At 36.3% G+C, this 24,591-nt stretch overlaps 1 protein-coding gene across 1 annotated transcript in view; it reads right to left on the bottom strand.

The window, feature by feature from the left end:
- The window catches only part of thsd7ba (thrombospondin, type I, domain containing 7Ba), a gene marked incomplete at its 5' end in the record, with an annotated part of 167,317 nt that overhangs the window by 45,338 nt on the left and 97,388 nt on the right, over positions 1 to 24,591 (bottom strand). Inside the window, 2 exons of the mRNA XM_038275473.1 lie at positions 22,127 to 22,305; positions 22,715 to 22,975. Of these exons, the coding sequence (XP_038131401.1) occupies positions 22,127 to 22,305; positions 22,715 to 22,975 (440 nt within the window). The remainder of the gene's footprint in view (positions 1 to 22,126; positions 22,306 to 22,714; positions 22,976 to 24,591) is intronic.

The following is a 24,591-nucleotide window of genomic DNA, read 5'->3' as shown; positions in this document are numbered from 1 at the left end:
AATCATATGAAAGAAGGTGCCTTCTTGCATCTACAGAGTATACTGTATACTAACACACAGCAAACCCATGATAGCACATAATGATTTAATGCTATATTGCTGTGGGGATTTATTTATTTTGTTACCTTGAGCATTAAAGATAATTTTGGTTGGAGCTCATGAATAGGTGTATGCAAAAATATTTTTTAAAATATTTAATCCTGTTGAGAATCTGAAGGCTTGAAATGCTTCAAACTGGGAGGTTTATTTTAATAAGTACAATGTCCTGAAACACACAGCCAGAGCTACAATGTAGGAGATCAAACATGACTTACAATGCTCAAATAAAAGTTTCAGCCTAAATCCAACTGAATATTTGTGTTAAGACACAAACAATAATATTCACATATCCCTAACATTCATTCTAACTGAGGTCTAACCGACGTATCTAGCAAAGGCAAATGGTTCAAGGGATTATGCAGTTGGTTTTGCATATGAAGACTTTAAGCTGAAATTAAAATGAAAATTATTCCATAAAGTTGAGGGTAGGTGGGAAAGAACAGATATGCTCCCCAAACAGTTCAACTATTTGTTTGAGAACTTTTCTGAAAATAATTTCAATCCCATTTTAATATTATGTACTGTCAAAGATAGGCTCTCTGTGTAGCTTTCTCTATCCTGTTCTTTTTTCTGAAAAGAGAACACTAAAAACAATAAAAACTCTTTATAACTTATATGTATTAAATAACTAGGAGACATGACAACAGATTTTGATAGACATTGTTGCTTAGAGTTACAGAAGGCAGCTGCATACCCCGGGCTCACTTCTAGGGGAAGTGGCCTCAATTAACAGTTAAAGAGGCATTTTATACATCTCCACTCTGCCACATCATCACATTTTACATCATACACGTTACCAGATGAGTAGACATCCATGGATCCAGCCTTATCAAAATATTACACTTTGTTCTTAGCTGAGGGACAATGTTCTCATTCCATTCCCAAATATTTGCTACATATAGAATGAAGATTATAACTGTATATCCAGACAGAGGAACTGCCTTAATTAGATAAACTATTTGGGAAAATACCATCTCCGACATGCAACAGGCAGCTATTATTAAGGTGTAATTAGCTCACACATCATCAATGATAATTATCCTATCAGTTCTGTTTTGTCTTGCTCTATCACATACAATTCTAAAAAGAAATACACTAAAGTTTTTGGTTGTAATGTGACAAAAACTAAAAATATTTCATTAAGTCTCAGGCTTTGTTCAAGACCACTGACTTTTTAATAACTAGTTTTATGTCATCTAGTGAATTTAGCTATATGACAAATTTAAGTAGAGTGTGTGTGAGTCGATGCTTATCTGACAATTTGACTCATATGACTAGAAAAGGAATAAATCCATTTTGATTAAATATGGTACATCTGAAATTTGGATCTTCTATGTTGACAAGTGCCTTGAGATTACATTTGCTGTGAACTCGCTCAAAAAAGATGAACTGAACACAGAATCAAATAATTTTTTTAATTTGCAAGATACGTACTTCACACTTAAAATATCAAATAAAAATTAGAATATTTTAGCAATTCAGTCCATTGAAAATAATTTTATAGACTATGAGCAAATGGTGAAATGCACAGCTTAACGACTCAAATGGATTGAAAAATAACCTACTGTTTTGGTTTTAGACTACTCAATAAGCTTAAAGCTTCTATGTTTTTTTATTTATCTCACTGTCTTTTTTATTATTTTTCTCCTGACAGATTATTAACCACCCAGGATGTCAATGATCCACGGACCCAACACTATTTACAGTATATTAAATATCAGCTTAGACTTGCAGCCGCATTTACTCTCTAGTGAGGCAGAAGCATGACTCTCTGTAATTGCTTAAACTGATTGGCTATCAAGCTCATAAAATGATTCCCCTTCTTGTTTGTCTTTAAATCTATTATGGTGAGCAACGTCAACAAGATAGGAATGCATTAGCAAATACATTTTACAAGTACTTAGCCCTGTGACACAACAATAAATACAGTATGGTCAAATATTTTTACCACATGCTGTCAAGCCTGAATTATGATATTTAGTATTTTGTGCTACAAGTCATGTTTTGTAAATGGATTTAACTTGTGACACAGAAAGAAATGCAAAGCAGACAAATGGCAAAGTAAAAGGGAATAAAGTACTGATAGCAGTTGTGTTTGTCAAATTTACTAAAAGACCTGCACACTGCTTATTTGTTCTTTCTGACACAAATAAGCACATGATCACTGAGTGCTTCAAGAATTGCCAAGAATGGCTGCCGATTTATTCCTGAACATGTAATTACATGGTTCTACAGCACAAATCATATATGCTTAATAATTGAGGGAAAAAAACAACAACTTGATTTTTGACCTCTAAAATTTTTCAGTATAAATGTTTGTGAATCAGGTTGTGTATTAAAACTCCTAGATCAAACAGTTTTCAGGAATTTTCTCTTCTTTACTACTGGGGGGGGGGGAAAGATCACATTCTTTTACCAGGAGTGACACTGAAAAGCTAGATCTTACATCCCTTCCCTTCACTGGCTCCCTGTCAAAAAGAGTAGAATGTTTTATTTTATTTTTTTTCAGGTATAATGCCCTTAATGTTCAATCTCCCTTATACAGTAAATCATCAATCAGTATGTGCACTCAATTGTCTTTCAGACTTAAATCTGCTCATCTGCTTGGCGTTGTTTCTCTCTTAAATAAAGCCTCTTAATGAACTACTAGAGAGTTTTCTTCCCTCTCAAGCAGAAACTATTTGCCGATCAATGCATCCATGTTCCTTTTCTGTGTATGCTATGTCTTCTCAACCACTTAGATGGTTGTGGCCAATGGCCTTTTACACTGAACCTGGTTCTGCTTGAGATTTCTTCCTATTGAACTGGGAATTTTCATTTCCACTGTGACTACATACATGATAGGTATGAGAAATTGCTGAAAAGTCAAAGACACAATGCAAGGGACTGGCCACTACTTTACTTTACTACAAGTTCATACAGAGGAAAAAATGCTTAAGGTCATTGACTCAATGCAATCAGTTGCATTTCTTTAGATTAAAACCTTTTTTTTGCCAATCTGTAAGATTTTATTCAATTCACTTTCTAAAGTGCCTTCTGATGAGGGGTAAGCAACATTGGTCCTTGAGTGTCACTGTACTGCAGCTATTACATGCAACCCTTCTTCAACACACCTGAAATCTTTCATGATGGGTTAACTGAAGGAGACCCAGTTATGCAGAACACCACTGACGGACACAAGGATGAAAAGTTGAACAGTTTATTAAAGCACAAAACACACAGAATGTACTGATTCTGGTTCGGGCCTGGGAACTGGTTCACCGGAGTCTGCGTGAGAGACAGCACAGTTAGTGACTGCTGACAGGGTTTGATTTCCACTGGTTCACTGATTGTACCTTGAGGGTTCTTCAGGTTAACCTTGGGAGAGTCACTGTTGGTTCTGGAGAAGGGTTTGTCAGCAGAGTCCGTTTGCTGCTTCAGCGTCTCACGTCTTAGCTTGAACAGACCTTGGCTTAGATTTCCCAGCTCTAGTCCTGAGCTGCTTGGGGGTTCTCTGTGAATCTTCAGGGTTTGGCTCAGAGGGTCGGCTCGGCAGGTTAGCTCTTCCAGAGATCTCACAGAGGAGGCACGGGTTTCCTGGAAAACAGAGACAGTAGTTAGAATCCAGACTGGATTCAAAGTCATGGAGATACACTGAGGATCTAGGCTTTAGCGCTGACCAACTGGAACAACACTGCGGCGTTGAGGCAAGGTCTGAAGACAGCTTATATAGTGGATCCTCTGATGATCTTTGACGAGCTGCAGCTGTGCAGGAGGCTCCCTCAGAGGATCCACGGCGGACTCTGCTGGAGAAAGATGGGATTTCTCCAGCTCCCAACGAAACCAATGAATGGTTAATGGCCCGACCTCTCGCAACAGACTGAAATGGTACTGTAATTTGGTCAGCAGGGATGTTCTCCTTCTCACATATATAAAGCCATTAATAACACAACGCCATATCTTATCTCTGATTTTTCCTTATGTTCCTTACAGAGCACTTTTCTCTCAAACTGTAGGTTTCTGCGAATTCCAGGAATTTGTAAAAGTAGAATAGCAGACAGATAATTTAGTTATCAGGCTTTTCTCCTGTGGAACCACCTTACAGGTTTAATCAATGAGGATGACACCATTTCTACTTTTAAGAATAGCCTTAAACTCTCTTTTTGGGTAAAGCTTGTAGTTATAGTGATTCAGGTTATTCAAAACAAAGTTTATGGTGTCTTCTATAGGTTTAAGCTGCTGGAGGATAAAGGGACTACTATTCATCATTGTTCTTCAGTTTACTTTTCTCCAATTTTGTTTTATTTTTTAGTCCAACGTCTAACTTTATGTTCTATGCTTTTTTGTCATAGTAGCTATATCTGGGCGGGTGTTCTCTTTGGCTGTGACACCATCTTGAAGGCATAGGCTGGGCTGTTGCCAACAACAACTTTAATTATAGACGACAGAGTTTGGTTTGTTTTTCTTCCAGACATAGCTGTGAGCTCAGCTTTTACTGTAGCCAACTGTATGAATTTCCCCTCTGGAACAATATTGGAGTATTTATTTTATTTTTTATTCTATTCTATTTTCTATTCTATTCTACATCTGAATTCCTAAAAAAAATGTTACTCACATAAGTGACGTGGGACTTTTTTAAACTACCTTAATTAATGTTTTAAACTGTGCTAAGCAGAGCTATTGGCTTTTGCTCCTTCCCTCTCCTTTTACCCCCATTCATTTCTGTTGAAGAGCATTCTTCTCCACTCCAAAAGAGGGCCTGCATTATGTTTGATTACCAGAAATAGATCAAGGATGAGAGATCAGAGGTCTGTATCACAAGTTAAGCTGCAGGCTGCCTCTCATTTGCAAACCCCATTCTCATCTGTACAGATCTTTATCTCTGCCCTGCTGCCAGACCATACACTGCTCAACGCTTATTCATCCCAATCAAGCTTCACCATACACTTCTTAACTCTGGCCTTCCATTTACTGTTACTTTTTAACAGCTTCAAATCAATTCAATTCGGTTTATTTATATAGCGTCATTTCACATGAAAATGTCATCTCAAGGCACTTTACAAAGAAATTAATCAGTTTTGACTCATGGCTCTCCCTTGCACTTCAGAAGATTTTAGCTCTTGTATTTCTTCAGCTGATTTGTTTTCCAACCTCAATTCAACAAATTGGATAACAATTACTCATCCAGCATATAAACACCTCGTGGAGCCACTATCATATTCATCTTTCTCTTATCCTTTATGATCGGACTTTTACATTTTCCTTCACATTGGCACACATTTGCAAGGGGAGTGTCTCCAGTTCTCTGCTGATTTCAAGCTTAACAGGTGTGAAGTAGTTTATGGGGCAGGATAAAGGTCTTGATTACAACTCCTCACAACAGAATGGTTTCAAGCAGGCATCCCCAACCCCGGTCGTCGAGGCCCGCTGTCCTGCAGGTTTTAGAGGTTTCCTTGCTCCAGCACAGCTGTTTTAATTGAAAGCTGATTAACAAGCTTTTGGTCTACTGTAATCGTTATAATCAGCTGTGCTAAAGCAGGGAAACCTCTAAAACCTGCAGGACAGCGGGCCTTGAGGACCGAGGTTGGGGATGCCTGTTTTACAGGATGTAGTACTTAATCTAGCCACAAAATCTAACCTAAATATTATGATTCCTTTATATAATGATTCTATTAACAAATACTGTAGTAACATACAGTAAAACAAGATATGAAAAAAGGTTGAAAAGACTGAAACTGACATATTTTAAGAAAGTCCTTTAGATATATTAAATATGCTTCTGCATCTTTATCATCCCAGTGGAACTGTCAAGGATTTTGATGCTGTCACACGATCTGTTGGGATTGACTATCTGTGCTAATTTTTAAGGTGCATTTGGGAGCTTGTCCTACATTCTGTATATAAGTATTGACAGATTTAAACACATAAAGTAAATTATAATTTTTTTTGCTGCCTGAATTTGATGACTGCATTTAAATATGGGTAATTACTCATATATAATTACCTCCACTAACCTTTTCATAAGCAAAAAGTTTCATATTAATTTATACATAAGCCTGGTCACTCGTTTTGCAAAGCGCCATGACAGTCTGCCATCTTAGAGGCACATCTAAGTGACAGACTCCACTGTTGCTACAGGCATGCTTGGTGTGAGGGATTGCATTCAAATCAATGAGTCGATGCAATCAATTAGTTTTCCTTAGATAGAAAACTTTGAATCAAATTGACTGTATGATCTGGTGAACTGTAAAGTGCCTTGAGATAACATCTGTTGTGAATTGGCGCTATATAAATAAGCTGAATTGAATTGAATTTAAATTGAATTGAATTAAAAATTTAGATGCCGTCAAGGTTATAATACAACAAGAGTAAAAAAATTTGTTTTACTCGTGTAGTAATTTCAGTGCAGTTGAATGGCGCCTGCAGGACCATGCAGGACCAAGCATATGCTACAGCAGCAAAGCTAAAGGGTTTTAACATGCCAGAGAAGCAAAAAAATAGAACTAAATGGACAAGGAAGTAGGAGACATAAAAAAAACATTAACATCAGACAAACCTTCTCCAGGTGGAAGAAATGGATAAAAGAAAATACATTTAAAATGGATGCTAATGTTTTTCCATTTGCTTTAATTAGACAGCGTTTCTCGTTACCATAACAGTAAGTCCCAAAAACATATACTAATCTTGCAGGTACAAAACTGTTGGTTTACATGGCTTAGGTAGCTTTCGAAGCAACCGTAAATGCTCTTTTGTCAGTGTAAATGCCAGCTAGTAGGGACTTCACTTTGGTTGACTGTTACATCTGCATTGTTGAAGCTTTTTGACACACGCCGACTGCCGTTACCACAAATACATGTTTAAAAAAGGGGGGAAATACCCCAATTTCAAAGCTAAATGACTGAAATTCTTACACAATATTTTTTCAAGCCTGATCACTTCCATTAGTTTAGCTTATTCTCAAAATTTCTATTTTGTCCAGTATGTTAATGTTATCATGTTTTTTTTTTAATTTCAAATAAAATAGTATAATATTTCAGCCCAGCTTTTAACTATAGAAATCATTCACATCAGTCTAGCCCCAAGGTGGTCATGGTAATATATATAATTTAGATGTCTATTTTCCTCCCACTTTCTTCATTACTTTATCCATCCAGTTAGACACTATAAAGCTATGATCCTTAATTAAGATCCCAGGCCTCATTCTTCTCTCCTGACACTCTTTTGTTTCCAAAGAGGATGGATATAGATCCTAAGAGCAAAAGTCCACAGAAAATGTTTGACTGTTTAAACTAATAGATGAGAAAAAAAGGTGAATGTCCTGTTTTGAAACAGCAGAAAAAATGTGTCTCTTTCCAGGTAGTTGTAGGAATGTGGGATAATAAGAGCGGCCCAGAGCACTTTTTTGTGCACATAGTAAAGGAAAGTGATCCACATTGCTGACATGTTTGTCCTCTCAGTCACTCACTATGTAATCTAAGAAAAAAAGAAAAATACACATACTTTGTGTCACAGCAGCCCAGTGTGCTTTGTATATAATCAAGGAAGGCCAAAACATAATGTTGCTGTTTTTTTTGTTGTTGTTGTTTTTGCTTTATAAAAATGTGCATTTTGCAAATGCAACATAATTTTAGGAAAAAAATTAAGAAAAGTTATAAACAAAATAGTTTAAAAAGTAGGCCCATTGTTAAGAGCTTCACATGATGATTCATTAGTTCCCGTTGTCTTAGTAACAAGATAAGACACAATTTCTGGCTTATGAATTAAAAAAGTCTGAGACCTGACATTTGGACCTAACAAGCTGGGGGAACAGACTTAGATTTGCGGAAGAAGAGAAACCCATATTTAGTATTATACTGTAACAAGATCAAACATCTCTGCTTAGATTTGGCAACATTTATTAGGAAAACAAATTTGAGAACAGAGAGCCATGACTTCAAGAACCATTAAAAATATTTTTTAATTTAACATTTTCAAGCCCTGATTACAATAAAAACAAACAAAAAAAACCTTCTGTAATCAAAAAGCACTTAATGTTCAGCCATGCACCTTTGAGGGAATCTATGGCAGAGGAGGGGAATTTTTAAAGCTGTGCAAAATTTATCTAGACTGTAATCACAAAGCTGATCTCATAAAATGCACCAAGCTCAGCAGATGTGACTCATATTTTTTGTGATACTTATTCATACAATTTTCATCCACATACATAAACAAACTCTTTCCTGATATAGCAGTACTCAACACTACGAGCAACATCTGTCCACACAATCTAGCAAAATTGACCTTTCCTAAATCAATAAAGGATAAGTGCATTCAAAATTATAATTAGTGCATTTAAAACCAGGAAGTGCATTCAAAACTTCCCACTATTTAAAACTAGCATCCATTGATGGTCACTAGAGGGTGTGCAGATATTTCCCAATATGCTTTGCAAGAGCTGTCATGGGATCTTTTGGTGGGTAAGAGAAAACAACGATGGTGCAGGTACCATGCAAGGAGCCAGGCTCATGCGAACACCAGGGAGGGAAAAGTAGTGATACATAATCCCTGCTCTACATAGTGATTGAGTGGCTAGGGCGTACATTCGAACAGCGTCATTATTTTCTTTTTAAATACATAATTCTAAAATAGCTTAGCAGTTTCACTATTCTAACAAGTTTTGATAAAATCAAATCCTTTGAACTTTGACAGGGAAACGCCAAACAATGTTTTAATATCGGCCTGTATTTGTAGTAAGAAGTAAGGCATTAACTAAAGGCTATAGTTTGATTTATACATTTCCGAGAGAGGAAAAAAAATGAAAGAAAAAAAATGAGAATATAATATGTTTACCCAGGTAAAAATTTATATGGTGACAGAAAATAGAAAATCATAGAATACTCATTCTTATCGCTAGATGGCTTTATCATTTCACTTTTGAGCTATAAGAAAATTTATCCAATGAGTTTGGCCTTCTTTGCACATGCATGAACAGAAATGTGGAAACTGCTGCTCCGTGGTGATAGTTAAACATTGTGAATCTAATACTATCCTTAAATTAAAAAGTGAGCTTCAAACATATGGTTAAACAATTTTTCTGGCAAGCATAGCAATGCTTCCAACAATCTTTATGCACAATCTGCTTTGCAGTTTTGATTGCTGTTTTTTGAGACCTATGTTTCTGCATGCAGTATGCTGTTCTGCATATGCTGGTGTTAAACAAGTGAGATAAAAGCTGTGACCAAGATAAGCTATTCTTCACCAACTAACAGCACAACAGAGTAAAACTTGCAACAACTGAGAACTTTGATGCATATTCAAGGACAAATTAAAAAGGTGCTAATGTTGTATCCAATAGCATGAAATATATAAAACAAACTGTATTTCAATGTGGTTAGACAACAATATCACATACATTTATATTGCTTTTTAAATATGTAAAAGATGTATTTCAGAAGAAATAATAGAGAAGTATAATCAATATACAACTGAATGCATACAACTTTGTCTTTTAGGTTTTTCTAGAAGGTAACAGCAAGAAGCATCAGCAGCCCAGATGCTCACTCACCATGTGTACAGACAGCCTGCTGAACGGGGGCCAAGGCATCAGATCATGACATGTAATGACCAAGAAAGCACTGAATGCTTTATTTGTCAATGCAGGAAGACTGACAGACTACTTTCTGGTAATTTACAGACATACCAAATAGTTCAAAAAAAGATAAATACAATAAAGCATTCCGGCACATCAGCAAAACAGAAAATAAAATCCAAATGCAGCAACAGAAAAGTTTGTGAGTAACACTAATATTAGATCTGTCTTTTCTTAAAGTCAGGGAATGTTGGCAGGAGCTGTTGAGGATTGTGATGCTCAAACATGATTATTGCTTCCATGGCTCTGTGCTGAAGTAGCACAAGACAGGTAGAACTCAAGCTCAGTCAGTTTCAATACAATTTCAAACAATAACATTGTCTTCTGGAAAGAGAGAGTGACACTGCTCTGATTTGTGCTTTTCAATTTAAAATGTTTAGGAGAGAATTTCAAAATATGTGAATAGCAATCCAGTATGAAAGGTGCTAACGCAAATCGCCTTATTTAATCCCATTTAAAATGGCAGAAATTACACATTTGCAATTATTCAGCAACCTGTGAGTGATCTACGAAGATGTATTTGCGATGGATAACAGATGAAAAACTGGCTTGGACTGGTCTATTTAAATTAGGAAAATGTATGTGCTACTGTTTGTGAAAAGCCATAAAACAAAAATTAAGCTCCAAGCCATGGAATTGGAGGTAATAATCATAACAATAATAACAATGTGGGCCTGGTGGATATAAATAGCATGCTCTATAATTACAGAACCCCAAACGCATGGTTTAAAACTCCCAAAAAGGGCTGAGCAGCATGTCTGATATTTTCATGTAAGCTCTTCAAATTTATTTAGTATTTTAAATACAAGGAGCACTGTTGTTCAATTTTCCTATCTGCATTGAGTTTTGTCAGTTTTATCAAGTTGCTGTATAATTTGTATAATTTCACTACGTTATAGTGATTCAGCAATCCACTTTTAAAGCTTCAAAAGTATAGAGGTTACAGGTATACGAGTAGCCTCTAAAGGGGATAAGTATTTGAGGAGTTAAATTATATGAAACATATAAATGTTACTGGTGGGATAGATTAAGTTTTTAAAACTAGATCTCACTGTAACCTTGGAATTAAACTAGATTAATCTAGATTAAAATGGCTCATTTGAATTCTGCCAAAGGGCTATATGAATCAGAATCAGAATTACTTTATTAATCCCTTACAGGAATTTTTAAATTTTTTTTTTGTAGTGCAACCATTTACAGAAGAAAAATAAGATTGTAAGTACAAATACGATATAAGAACAAAATAAGATAAGAATAAGAATAAAATAAGATAAGGGTAGGAATAAAACAAAATAAGTATGACATGTGTGCTACCTAAATAATAAATAAAATTAAGACTTTGAACAGGTTTCTTAATCCAGGTGGCACATTAGACCAGGGGCTCATCTCCTGTTTCCAAAATTAATCACAAACTGCTTGAGAAAGCTTTTCTACTATGATAACTGGTGATAAAAAATAATATTAAGATGTATATATAATTGTTTATATAATTATAAATAATAAGGTGTATTTGTGTTTAATAAGCGTTTATTCAGATAAACATGAATTCTGAACTGTAGGTCTACATAATAGGTCATGATGAACAGTTTACAGTCAGTAGCTTTGTGTCAGTCATTCCAAGCTCTATTTCTGGTTTTCCACCAGTCACTCAGACAGGCATTGTAATGTCCTGTGAGGCTTGAGTAGCAGCAAGGGCTGCTGGGTAATGTCAAGATAGGGAAAACATCACCAGTTATCCTAGTTTTGTGTAAAAGAGGCTTGTTTATGTTGGTAGTCTGTTCATGCTAAGCTAACATTATGTTCTGGAGGTTGCAATTGTAAGTTTTAAATATTGCAAGAATGTTTCACCAGTTTAATATAAAGAAACAAGCATTCCCTCTCTATTTGTGTTGAATAAGTAAAGAACTCTAACACTGGAACTTGATTTGAGTGTGAGTTACATATAAGTTGTCAAAAACAGTACAATATTCATATTCAGTAGTATAGAACCAGCTCCCAACCCAACTTTGAAAATAGCAGCATGTTAATGCCAACCCATCACTAATAAATATATAAATATATATAAATATGAATAGAAGACAAATATATATCAATATGAATAGAAGACAACAGAAACTCCAAACAAGGGTAGTATGGCCCTTTTTCAGTAAAAATAGCACATTATGGGGGCCATGGCCTGGACCCAACAAGGGGAATTGCACTTTCAGGGGTCACATTTAGGTCTAAGATTTGATTGAGTTTAGGTTGGGGTTAGGGTTAGGAATTAACCCTTAATGGGTTAGGATAATGGATACGCTGTAGAAATGAAAGGAAGTCAATCCAAAGGCCCTGCAAAGATATTTCCAAACCTTATGAGGATCAACTGGCCTTGTGGGGACCAAAAAAAGTGTTCCAATGTGGTGGACCACATTTTCTTTTTTGTAGTTATGGACAGATCAGATCAGATTAGAAAACAAAAATCTTAAATATCCTTTTATTTTATTTTATATTTTATTTTACGTGAAAATGTATGTTCTATTTTATGTGAACATTTTTTCAAATGTTCACATATAATACAAAATATGTTTCATTATAAAACAGATGACTGTATTGCAAATGAAAGCTTAATGGCAGAAAATAAAAGGCAAGAACAAATTATGTCAATATTAGTGTTTAGATTGCAATGTTGGCTGCAAAACAAATTTGTGCAAAATCATGATGTGAACTGAGATGTTGCATAATATAAAACTCAAATGTGAAATCATGAAAAGAGAAGCAACCATTGTTATGCACAACACCTTAGCAAAAAATGCCAAACTCAGATAAAAAGGGAGAGTTTTGTTCAGTGGGTCAGCTCCAGGGTGGATGGAGTTCAGGTATTAGCAGAATGAAAAAAATAATAAATTGACTGGTTAAGACTGTAAGACAGTTCCTTTGTATTATGTGGAATGTGCATTCACCACTTGATATCTCAGCCCATGACAGCCAACGCATGTGGGAGTTATGATGAAATTCAAATGTCTCCTGTAATTATAGTTCCAATTTGTGTGTTTCTCTGGGAGCTCAGCTTAGACATCTGTGAGTCTTCTATTACAATCTCTCAAGGCATTTTGTGTATCAGCATTAGTTGCTGATGGTGGGATTGTAAAAATAAGTGTGTGTGACCTAAATTTACCTGTTGAGCGTTTTGTGGAACTAATTTGGAGCAAAACTTGGATCATGTGTTGTGGAAAGTAAAAACACTTTTAAAAAGAAAGCTTTTAAACTCTTTAAAACCTATAAATCTAAATGATGTGTTTTTAAGGCCACAAAGCCCTCTCAATGGATGATCCTTGACACTCTCAACATGTGCTCACCTCAAATAAATATAGGATTTGAAGTATCACGAACCTTGCCTAGAAAAATGTTTATAGGATTTATGCATGAATTCATCTTATAAATGTGTGCATATACAGACCTCCATGCAAACTTTTCTCTATGCATGACAAGTAGTTTTGAAATACTTCATGGTCTCCTCTGGGGCATAACAGAAAACCAAATGGTAATACCAGCAAGGGTATCATCACTAAGCATTTAACATTGTCATTGGTCTACAAACATTCAACTCATTCAAGTATTATTAAAATGCAATAAAATTATAGTACTATACAGCGCAAGGGGTAAAAGTCTATTTCAGCTGACATTGACCCATAAGAAGCTGTGTACATTTTCAGTCATCTGGGTCATGGCAACCACATAATAAAAAAGTTTAAAACAGTTTAAATCCCACCTGAAGGATAGGGACATTTATATGTCAGTAAGGCCAAAAGATTAACAAGTGGGGTTCCTCAAGGCTCCATTCCGGGACCCCTTCTATTTACAATCTAGATGTTCCCCTTAGCTCAGATAATAGCAAACAACAAGATCAGTTACTGTTGCTATGCAGACCACACACAGCTTTACATGACAGTGTCACCAGGTGACCATGAACCCCTCAGAGTATTGTCCAGATACATACTGTGGAACAGATCATTATGTGGATGCACCACAATTTTCTACAACTGAATAAAAACAAAACAGAGGCTATAATCTCTGGACCAAAAGAGGAGAGATCCAGAGTTTGCTTAAAGCTTCAGCTACTACAGCTAGAAACCACCGATTATGGCTGAAATCTTGGTGTCCTGATGAACTTAGACCTGAACCTTCAGAGGCACATAGGCAGTTACTACAGTAGGTCAGCATTTTATCACCTAAAGAACATTTCCACGATTAAAGGACTAATGTCCATGCAGGATCTAGAAAATGTATTCATGCATTTATCTTTAGTAGAATTGATTACTGCATTTGATTACTTTAAAGCTTTGCCTAAAAAGTCCATCCGACCGCTGCACCTAATCCAAAACTATGCTGCCTGTGTTCTCACTACAACTAAGAGTGTAGAACACATCAGCCCAGTTCTGAAGTCCTTCCACTGGCTCCTTGTAGCCCAGAGAATAGAATCCTTCTGTTAGTCTATAAATTACTAAAAGGTCTCACTTAAGTCTTCTAGTTCAAGCCTACTCTGTGCACCCAGAACTAGAACCAAACACTGGGAAGCAGCATTTAGTTCTTATACTTATCTTGAGGAAACATGCAGAAGACTGTAAGTGTGCTTGAAAGCCTGAGCTCTTTTAAGTCAAAGTAAAAACCCCATTTGTGTTGAACTGCCTTTGGCTGTTAAAGTTAAACTGTTACAGTAAATGAGGTAATGTTAGTTTACAGTTGTGGTATTATTTGTTTACTACCTGCTCTTATCATGTTTTTATCTTTATTTGCTTTTATTCTGCTTTTATTTTTACTCTATATTTATGTAAAGAACTTAGAATTGTCGTACTGAGTTGTGCTATACAAATGTACTTGCCTTGCCTAAATTTGCCATCTGAACCTTGATGAGAGTAATCACATAATTGTCTTTCAATGGATTTCAAATAGATTTGGATGTTTAGGAGCTCAAAACCCAATAGAGGGAGAAGTACTCAACAGTAGTACTTGAGTAAAAGTATTGATACTCATTGTCAAATCTTAATCAAGTACAAGTAAAGGTTACTCGGTAAAATATCTACTCCAGTTAAAGTACTGAATTTTGAAAATACTTAAGTGTTAAAAAGTACATGCATTTAAGTATTCAGAAATACAAATAAAATTTTCTAACATCAGTGCATTTCTGTATAATTTTCTGAGTAATTTTAAAGAACCTTGTAACTCAGGAATCACCTGATGTATTGATGCATAGAACCTCCTGCTAAAAATTCTAATCTAGCCTGTAGAGAACTTTAGCATAAAAATACCACAAATAAAGGACAGATATATTTGATAATTGTTTCTTTTTTGTTTTTAAACCCCCCAAAAAAACAAGAGTGTCTTCATTCTCCTCAAACTTTCACTATTGAAATGAGGTTTAAGGTTGAATCTATTACAACAAAGAAACTAAAGCTCTGCTTTGAGAACTCATCCTGCTGAACAACTTAGCCACATGGCAACTACTAACGCCTTAAAAAGGTATAAACTACAAATAATATCTGCCCTGAGTTTGTCACATTTGTGGAATGTTACGCAAATCTTTCAAACGGTGCTGTCCAAATTCAGTGCTAATGGCTGCTATCTTGCATGTTGAAATTTTATTTCAAGAAAGAAAATCAGCAAAAGCGGATTGCAAAAATAAGCTGAGCCAAAAGGAACAAGTAACTAGTAGATTCTTTGAAATTTATTTAGGGGGTGTTAGGATTTTGATGATATCTCCCGGAAATTAGTTTTTGGCACTTGGGTTGTCTGGAAACCTGTTTCAGAAGTTCACCATATCTACAAAAAGTGGAGTAAGTATTTATACAGGCTTTAAGGGCTCATTCACAAAGCAATTTTGGGAGGGTCCAGGAGCTCCGAATTTTCCATCTTTTTTTTTTTTCTGAGTTTTTACGACACTAGTGGCTCATGTTTTCGACAGCAGGCTGACAGGAAAGTGGGTATGAGAGAGGGGGGGAGACATGGTCTTCAAAAGCTGAATAAGCCTTTATAGATCTTCCTCTGAAGTACAAACAAGTAGTCAGAAGAGAGGGGACTGTAGTTTTGTTAGTAAGGAGTGCAGACTGTCCTTTTCTTTAGGAGTGTTGTATGGTTGGTTTGTTGGAGGTGTTCATAAGTGTTTCTCAAACCAGCAGAAGAAGCTGTTTTATTTGTCAGCCAGTCTGGGGATCATCACAGCAGGGGTGGGGCGTTGCCTCTGCAAGTTGGAGATTTTGTGTAGGATCCACAAAATGCTGTTTTGATGGTGGAGAGGTTGCCTTTGACATCCTATTATAGCTTATTTAATCTGCACTGATATTTTGTCAATTTGCTCCCAGCCTGTTTATACAGGCGTTAGTCAAAGAACAGTTGTACATGTAAACTGGACTTTTTTATATGCAAGTTTTGTTGCATATACATCTGTTATTCTATATGAAACATGACTTGTAGGAATATAACTTTACAGAAGCCAGTATTATGTTACAGTTTCAGATAGCCATGTCAAAGCAGCAGAAAAAAATAGAGGTAGACTGCAAATTCTCTGCCAATTTCTGGAGATAAGACATATCCAATCCTATATCTGTAAAAGAACTGAAGCTAGAATCTTAAAAGGGCTGAGGAAAGATTCAGATGTCCTGGCTATAATGAAACCTATTTTTGTAAAGGAGTAAAACCTGAGAAGCAAAGGATATGTCAATTGTCTGTCAGAGAATATAGTGTCTGCTTTATCAGGCTCCCTAAACTTTTGTGTATTTCGCAAATGTAAGAAGTGTACAGTTGGTCTGCTTTAGAGGAAGCAGTCTTTTTGATTAGCATGCTTTTTTTGTGATATAACAACCTGTTTTTCTCTCTGTAAAGAGAAAGAAAACAGAGCAGCTTTTCTGTCTTCTGCAAATAGAGGTTTAGTAGTTTATTTGATCATTATAGTAATTATTATTAAAATCAAATTGCCCTGCTTTATGAGTTTTACAGAAGAGCAAGAAAGAGCCAGAACAGACAAAAGTAGGGGTTACTGGATTAAAATAAATACATGTTTATTTTAAATTTTAACCTGTGTCAATTATATGTTGGCAGTATTAAGGAAAACTTTGAACAAATTAGGAATACATTAGACAATGTACCAAAAGTACAGTAAGTACAATAAGTGACGTAAAATAATGTTTGTATGAAATGTGCTATGTACGTAAATAGCTTGTCTTATGTCAAAAACAAAAACAAATAAACATGAAAAAAAATCACGTTTGTTTCACATATAATTTGACTATTTACCTAGCCCCTTTTTTCTTTAGTGTTCAGTGTTGCTTTTTTCCGTCTTTTGTGCAAATTGTACTTGACTTCTACTTAGGAGTAATTAATGACTATAAAGGCCATACATAATCATTATTATACACTGTTACCAAGTCATTCTGTTGCTTGATGTAGGGCTTATTCAGAACATTTTGTCTATGTGTTTTACCTTTAGAAATACACAAAATTCTGATCCGTCTATGTCCCTTAATCACGTTTTTATCCGTCCTTCTATCGATACCCTCTTGTCCTTGCTGTGTTACGGTGGCACTGGTGCCTATATCCAGCTGGCATTGAGCGAGAGCTTGGGTACACCCAAGAAAGGTCTGCAGTCCATCAATTCGGAGACACACAGGACAAACAACCATGCACAAACACACTCATATCTAATTTAGAGAGAACTATTAATCTAACGGTCATGTTTTAGACTGCGGGATGAAGGTGGAATCCTGTGGGAGATCCAAAAGGTCCATGGGGAAAATATACAAATTCTATTTGGTAAGCTTCAAGTCCCTAGGATTCAAATCTTGCAGTTTCTTACACAAGGCAGCTTTCAGCACTTTTTCCTCAAAAATCACTGAGCTGATGCAAAATCATTAAATTGACAAACATATAAAGTGAATGAAATAAAGGTGAATCAACATTGACTTGAATGAATTACCTAGGAAAATAATTAGAGTAATCTTCTCCCGAGGCCCAGACACTGGTGGTGGAATAAGTAAGAGGGTGAGTGGAACTGATCATAATCTGAGAGTGAGGGAGGAGATGGGGTGGAGGTGGGTGAAAGTTTGCTTGTGTGTGGGAGAGAGAAGCTAGACCAGGAGCTAAATGAAGGGGATCTTGAAAGATGTCTGGGTTCAGAGGAGGTGTGGTCCTGGGATGAATGGCTTAAGCTGGAAGAACAAAAACTAATCACTCTATAAGTCAGGGGTAGGGAAATCCAGTTCCAGAGACCGGGTATCTTGCAACTTTTAGATGTGCCTTTGGTTCAACGCACCTGAATCAAGTAATTTGATGATTGACAGGACTCCAGAGGAACTGACCAGCTATTTGATTCAGGAACTGAGCCATTTGATTCAGGTGCACTGGACCAAGAATTGATCAAAAAGATGCAGGGTACACAGGAATATGTGATACAAAAAGTCATGGAAACAATCTGGGAACTTGTAAGGGTAAGAACACCAATCACTATGTTGTGTCCTTAGTTTGCTACTGAAGGGATGGTGCAATTCAAAAGATACATGGTGTCATGTAAAAATAATATCAAATGCAACTATATAGTGGTTGTGGCTTTTTAGGTGAGTGTCCAAACATCTAATGGATGCAAAAGTAGTGGACTCAAAATTTCCCATGGTGCACCTTGAAAAGAAGTGATCGTCTATGGTCACTAGATAAGCAGATATATCCAAGAATGCTTTGGAGCAAAACGTAGTGATCATCTGACTGAATGGTCAGTTAACTAAGTCCACCATATAGTCCCTGCTCTATATAATGATTAAGGGATTGAGACTTAGGGGTTAAGGCAGACGTTCAAACAGTCTGTGTACAACTAAATTGATCACAAATTATGTGAACTAAACCAAGTTCTATGTTCTAGAATGGCTATTGCAAAATTGGGTTTACCTCAGGGTGAACTTCCTACGAAAAGGTGAAGCTTGTGAAAGGATAATTAAAAAAACGTTATTTTCAAAGCCATTCTTTTTAAAACGGCAGATCAAAGTCAAGTAAACATATCTTCATTGTAGCTGAATAACAACGATTTTGCCAGAACAGTATCTGGTAGTGAAACACCTTTACAACAAGTGATATTCAGTGAAATATTAAAAATGACACTTGAGTAACCTTTAAAAATACAACTAATTAACTAAAAAATGTAGCAGACAGAGATAAAGTCCTCACGTGTATTTAGTATTCTTCTAATATAGTTAGCCCTTCAATTATTTTTCTTCCTATTTGAACAAGAGAACCTGAGGGGGAGTTTTCACAGGCATGAATTATTCATGTGGATTAACTTACCAATTGTCAGATTTTTACTGCTGGACAGAAAAAAAAGAATACTTCATAGAAATCACTCCTAAACTCAAAGCCTGCCTTCTATACAGTTCATTTGACACTGTAGCCATTTTTGCTCATTATTTCTTTGTGGCCCTCCGTCCCTCCAACTCTATCTCACTCCTATCTTTGGTGCTCACTCGACCATGAGACGAGAGGATGACTCGTGGTGTGCTGTAAATTTCATCTTTGTCAAGCCAATCACTTCTGGCTGCAGCTCAAGGGGGGACATCTGCTTGTGGGAGGGAATTTAGTCTTTGGTCGATGACTGCTTTACCGTCAGCAAAAACAGAGTCTGTCTATGAAAGACAAAGGTAACTGTTAGTGGCTGCAATATTAACAGTCACTCCAACACCATAAGAGTGTAGGTCTGAAGTCTGAGCATATACGCTGACTTTTCAAGTGAAATGCTTTCTTTTGCACTCTATTGAGACGCCTGGGGGGTTTCTTGCTCAATCTAACAGAATGGACAAATAACATTACTGATCTGTGCTTAGTGCATTAACGTAAAGGTTACTGTATCTTTTCCACCCATGCCTCAGGCAGATGTACTTAACTCTAAATAGCCAATTTGCTATTGTTAACAACATGCCACACTCCACCCTCAGGATAACACTATGAACAAAAGGGCAACAAATAGCTCCTATTTCAAGAGGGCAGGTTATTACAGGGCATTAAACCAGGGCCCACACAGACATTGTTAGTGGGCACTTAACCATCTGTACACAAACCACCAGTGGAACGCATCTGAACATTAGTCATAAAGCCACACCTCATCTCCATATTGACCTCCATGAAAAGAAGTGTCCTTTCTAGCCCATTCAAGCATACAGGCAGCATTCATAAAACCCTTCCTCACTTTAAACCATGACCCCCAAGAAAGACGTGCTGTCACAAAGTGTTCTGGGCCGCAGAGAAAACCTGACTGTGGAATATCAAAAGCTCCCGTCTGTCCACTACTCTCTTCACTCTCCTAGTTTTCCCCACTCTGATGTCACGTGAAGGGTATGTCCTGCAAGGCCAATGATTTAGTCTGACTGAGGACTCCAGGAAATGAACAGGTCACCCTAGAGTCCCACTGTCTGACGGGCAATAAAGCTTGTCATTGAAGTGTGAGCAGAATGCAACAAGTCCACTGCGATGTCATTTAGATGAGAAACAAAGTGAACTAAGAATTATATTCAAAGAATACTCTAAGAATGTGTTAAGAATTTAGATGGAAAATTATTTATAAGCCATAGTAATGTATCCACTAAGATAACGCCATGGATGCCTTTGTAGGGATGGGGGAGATCTGCTCCATCAAAAGGAAGCTGAAATGTGTACAGCTTTTTTTTATTTCAAAACACATTGCAAATATCCAATGATCTTCTCTCATTATTAAGAGTAATTACCTAATAAAACCTAAGAAAAAAACCCCCAAAGTAATGCATAATTATACAATGGAATAAAATGACTCATGGTTAACACAAGATTAAATTTAAGGCATGTATTTGTATACAAATAAATAGTTAACAATGAACATCATGATACCAAGGGACAGTTAGGAATAAAGTTGTGAAGAAATTTAAAGAAGGATTTTTATTAATTAAAAGAATATCCAAAATTTAAACATCTTACTGAGATGTCTAATTAATCTTTCTTAGAAATGTAAAGACTATGCTAAATCGAAAACCTAAGAGGATATTAACCTCCGACTAAACTTACACACAAGCAAAGAAGAGGAATGAACAGTAGAGTAAAAATGAAAGCCATTATTAAAAGTAATCCACAAGAAGATCCACTTATTATATTGTATGGGAAATGGCAAACACTGAGAAGAGGGTTGTCTGAATGTAACTTTTTATGCTACAGTATTTCCAAAATGCCATGTCTGGCAGAAAACCAACTTAAAGAAATACCCAGAATACAACATCACTCTGTCTAGATACTTTTCTTAATCAGGGCTAGAGAAGCAAGTCCCAGTTAATGCAACATACTGACAAGGGTACCCCTCACATCAGTATTTGACCCGCAGGGTAAATGACAGTGTATCACGGGACACGCAACAAAAAACGTTTAAGTTTAGCCTGCAAAGTTACTATGGTAGCTTTAGAACTGTATGGTGACATGAATACTACTGTTTCTTTAGGTTTAGGGTAATGTATGGGTTAGTAGTACGCTTTTACTTCAAAGCTCATGGAAACAGTGTTTGAAGTTCCTGCTACAGCCTATCATGAACACCGCATATCAGTTACTGATGAGAGGGGTCTTCCCATCACGTCAGTATCTGACGCGCGGAGGGACTTGACCAAGTGTCAATATCTGACGAGTTCAGAGTGAAACTGTATTGGATGATAGGAAGATATATCATGCATAGATAAATGGTGGAAGAAAACTCTGTCTGTAAAAGACTAGTGACCAGAGTGGAGGTGCAACTTCCAGCGGAACAGCTGCCACAAACATACAACCAGTAGTTAAGATGAATGGCTTAGATCTGAAAAACTCAAGTTGATAACAGTGATGCCCATACATACAACTCTGTCCTGCATGGTTTAGGTGTTTTCTTGCTGTCAAAAACCTGACATATAAATTAGTAATTATTATTCATCTGCGGCACTTGATGACTACTGAGGAGGTCATGCAGTTGAATTGAACTTGATATGACAGAACAGAGACACTTCTACAACAGTATAGGGCGGAACTAAATGAGTACCATGGTTAGGAACCACTATGGTGGAATGGTTCAGTCCAAGTCTAGACCAATGGAGAGCGTTACATCCAATAGAATAGCACTGACAAGCACTATAATTTGTGATGATGTACCAATGACAGAGGAAGAGCTATTTTTGCAAAATGGAAGAATATTCTAGAAAGTGTTGTTTCTAGGAGGTAAGAATGGAAGCTGATTGAATGCATGCCACACTTCTGAGATTAATATGAAACAAAAAAATAAATAAATAAACACATTTATTGCCACTATTATGCACCACCAAGTTTTGGTGTAGCACATAAATACAACTGTCCCAATGAATGAATGCTGCCTTTACTAACTGGTTTATAAATAGAAATCATGCGTCGGGCATAGAATATAAGTAATTTTACCTGGTTCTTCAAATCCAACTTGGGGCATGGACGTCCACCATTAAACGCTTTCTCCCTGAGCCACTTGGATCTCATTTTCAGCCCACTCCCACAGGAGGAACTGCAGGCTGTCCAGGAAGACCATTCACTGAGTTTACAGTCGAGGGGGCAAGGAATATGACAAATCTCGACGATGTGGCCTAAAATTGAACATTAGGAAAACAATGAGACCTGATTTAGAGCAAGAATAGTAGGAGACAAAGGAAAGATGAATGGAAAAAAGGAAAAGACACAAAAATAGAAGGTGGGATACAGAAAACTAAAAATACATGTTTTTCCAGATTTTTATTTTTTGTTTTCATTCATTATCAGTTCATATTATATTCAAATTGAGGTCAATATTTCCCAGACCCTGGAATCTTGTTCCCTATATTATTAGTATCTCAGTGAACACATATTAACACAGATAGTTTAATAAACAAAATGCCTAGCTGGAACTAGCAGACTTTGATATTGACTCATCATTTGGAAAAGAAAAAAAAAAGGATACCTTCAATAAAAGAAAAAAACAAAACAACATAAGCATTAATATTTTCAATAAATTTATACCTGAATCTGTACAGAGTGTTGGGTTAACCAGGTGTCCTTGCTGGTCAATGCAAGCCACAGCTCTGTAGCGAAGACCTTGGCCACACTCCTTTACCTCTTGCTGCTTCATCCAGCCCTGCAGCGAAACTGGAGAATTTGGAAGGATGCACGCAGACCAATTCCCAACTGGCTGAGATAAAAACTGATTACAGGGACAAGTCTCGTTCTCTTCCAGCGGGTACAAATCCTCATTCAGGCAATGCTCCTTCTTTTTGCTACGGCCTAAGCAGAAGACAAACAAAGCAATGAAAATCTATGAACATAAGGCCAACATTAACACTTGAATTGAGTAAGAAAACATTGTCCCTTGTAGAAAAAGAGGGTAGAATGTTGAATGCATTAACATTTCATTTATTTTCGAGTTACGTAGCATGCATTGATAAATAGGTAGGAAACAGATTTTCAAAAGGGAAAAACAATGATAAAACTGAAATTAAATATTTACAACAATTTAAATTACAACAACTTGTGTTGCTAATTTATTTATACTCATACATTCTTAATCTTACTGAGTGGGCAGCTGAGACTAGAATACACATTAGCAACTTATTGAGCATGAATTGTTGATTTAAAGTATGGCCACTGTGGTGAATATGTGATCCCCAATGGTTCAACAACTTCTTCCCAACTAATATTTCCACAATGACCGCCCCCCCCACCCCCAACCCCAACCCCCACCCCCCCAGTTGTATATAATTGGAAAATACTCACTATGTTGATAATCACTTAATCAACAATTGCATCTGACTCTACTAATTCCTAAATTGAACCACATCTTACAGTACTATATCTATCAAAACATTTCAGGGCTACACTTCATGTTTGTTTGAGAAATCTTAACAAAACTAAACTAAAAGGAAAAAACAATTGCATCAGCATCTAAAAAAATAGAGAGATTTGTTTGATTAAGTCGCCGTTAAATGTCCATCAAATTGGATTTGAGTTGTTTTTTTCTGTAATTAGACAGATGTTTAAGTGTACGTGTGTTTATTGTTTTTTCTATGTGAATAAAGCTATTTTAGTCACTCATAACACAGCAAGAGGTTTTTCAGTTTATTCATTTATCAACTTTCTTGAAATCCGTATTGCCTGAAACTTTATTTTGCGCAGGAGAGGCAGAATAAATGCATTCCAAATCAGTTTAAAGTGCATCATAATCAGCTGAAAGAAAGCATGTCTTCATTTTGTGTGATCCCTAAATAACCTGAGGGAATGACTGGTTTTGTACAAAAGCATTTTAAGTTTTAATTTTCAATTTATGTTCAGGCCCCAAAAGGCACATCTCTGCTTCTTTTTGTTTTATCACTATATTAGAAAAAGTCGGAACTACAGATTCTAAAAGAAATACTGGTCTATTTTCATTTTTCTGTTACTGATCATTTTTTATTTTTGTCATGGGAGTGGTTTTTTTTTCTGTCAAAAAAAATCACACTTAATGAAAATTTGGAGATCTGACATATTTCACAATAGGCAAAAAAAAATAAAAATAAAAGACAGTAGATAGATTTGGTTTGAATTAATATTTTTGGTGCCTGTTCCTCTCTTCTTTTTCATCTCTCCCACAAGGAGCAGTCACTCTTTAATAGTTAATATCATCAAAGTTTTCATTGTGAGTAATGATTTGGGGACCACTATGATCTACTAGTCTTGGATTACTGCATGCTTTTACATACAGTAATACATTAGGGCAGCTGTCTACATGCAAACAATATTTGCCCTTCATGCTCTCTTTTCATTCAAGCTATATGAAGATGTTGATTATAATTTCCTTGAACAACATTTCACTAGCTCTCATGGTCAAAAGTACCAGTAAAAGTATCAAACTGGGCTTCCTGGTC

This window comes from Cyprinodon tularosa, unplaced genomic scaffold (assembly GCF_016077235.1).
Source record: "Cyprinodon tularosa strain WSP-4 unplaced genomic scaffold, ASM1607723v1 ctg96, whole genome shotgun sequence".
NCBI classification, from domain to species: domain Eukaryota; kingdom Metazoa; phylum Chordata; class Actinopteri; order Cyprinodontiformes; family Cyprinodontidae; genus Cyprinodon; species Cyprinodon tularosa.
This window is presented reverse-complemented; position numbering and strand designations above follow the sequence as displayed.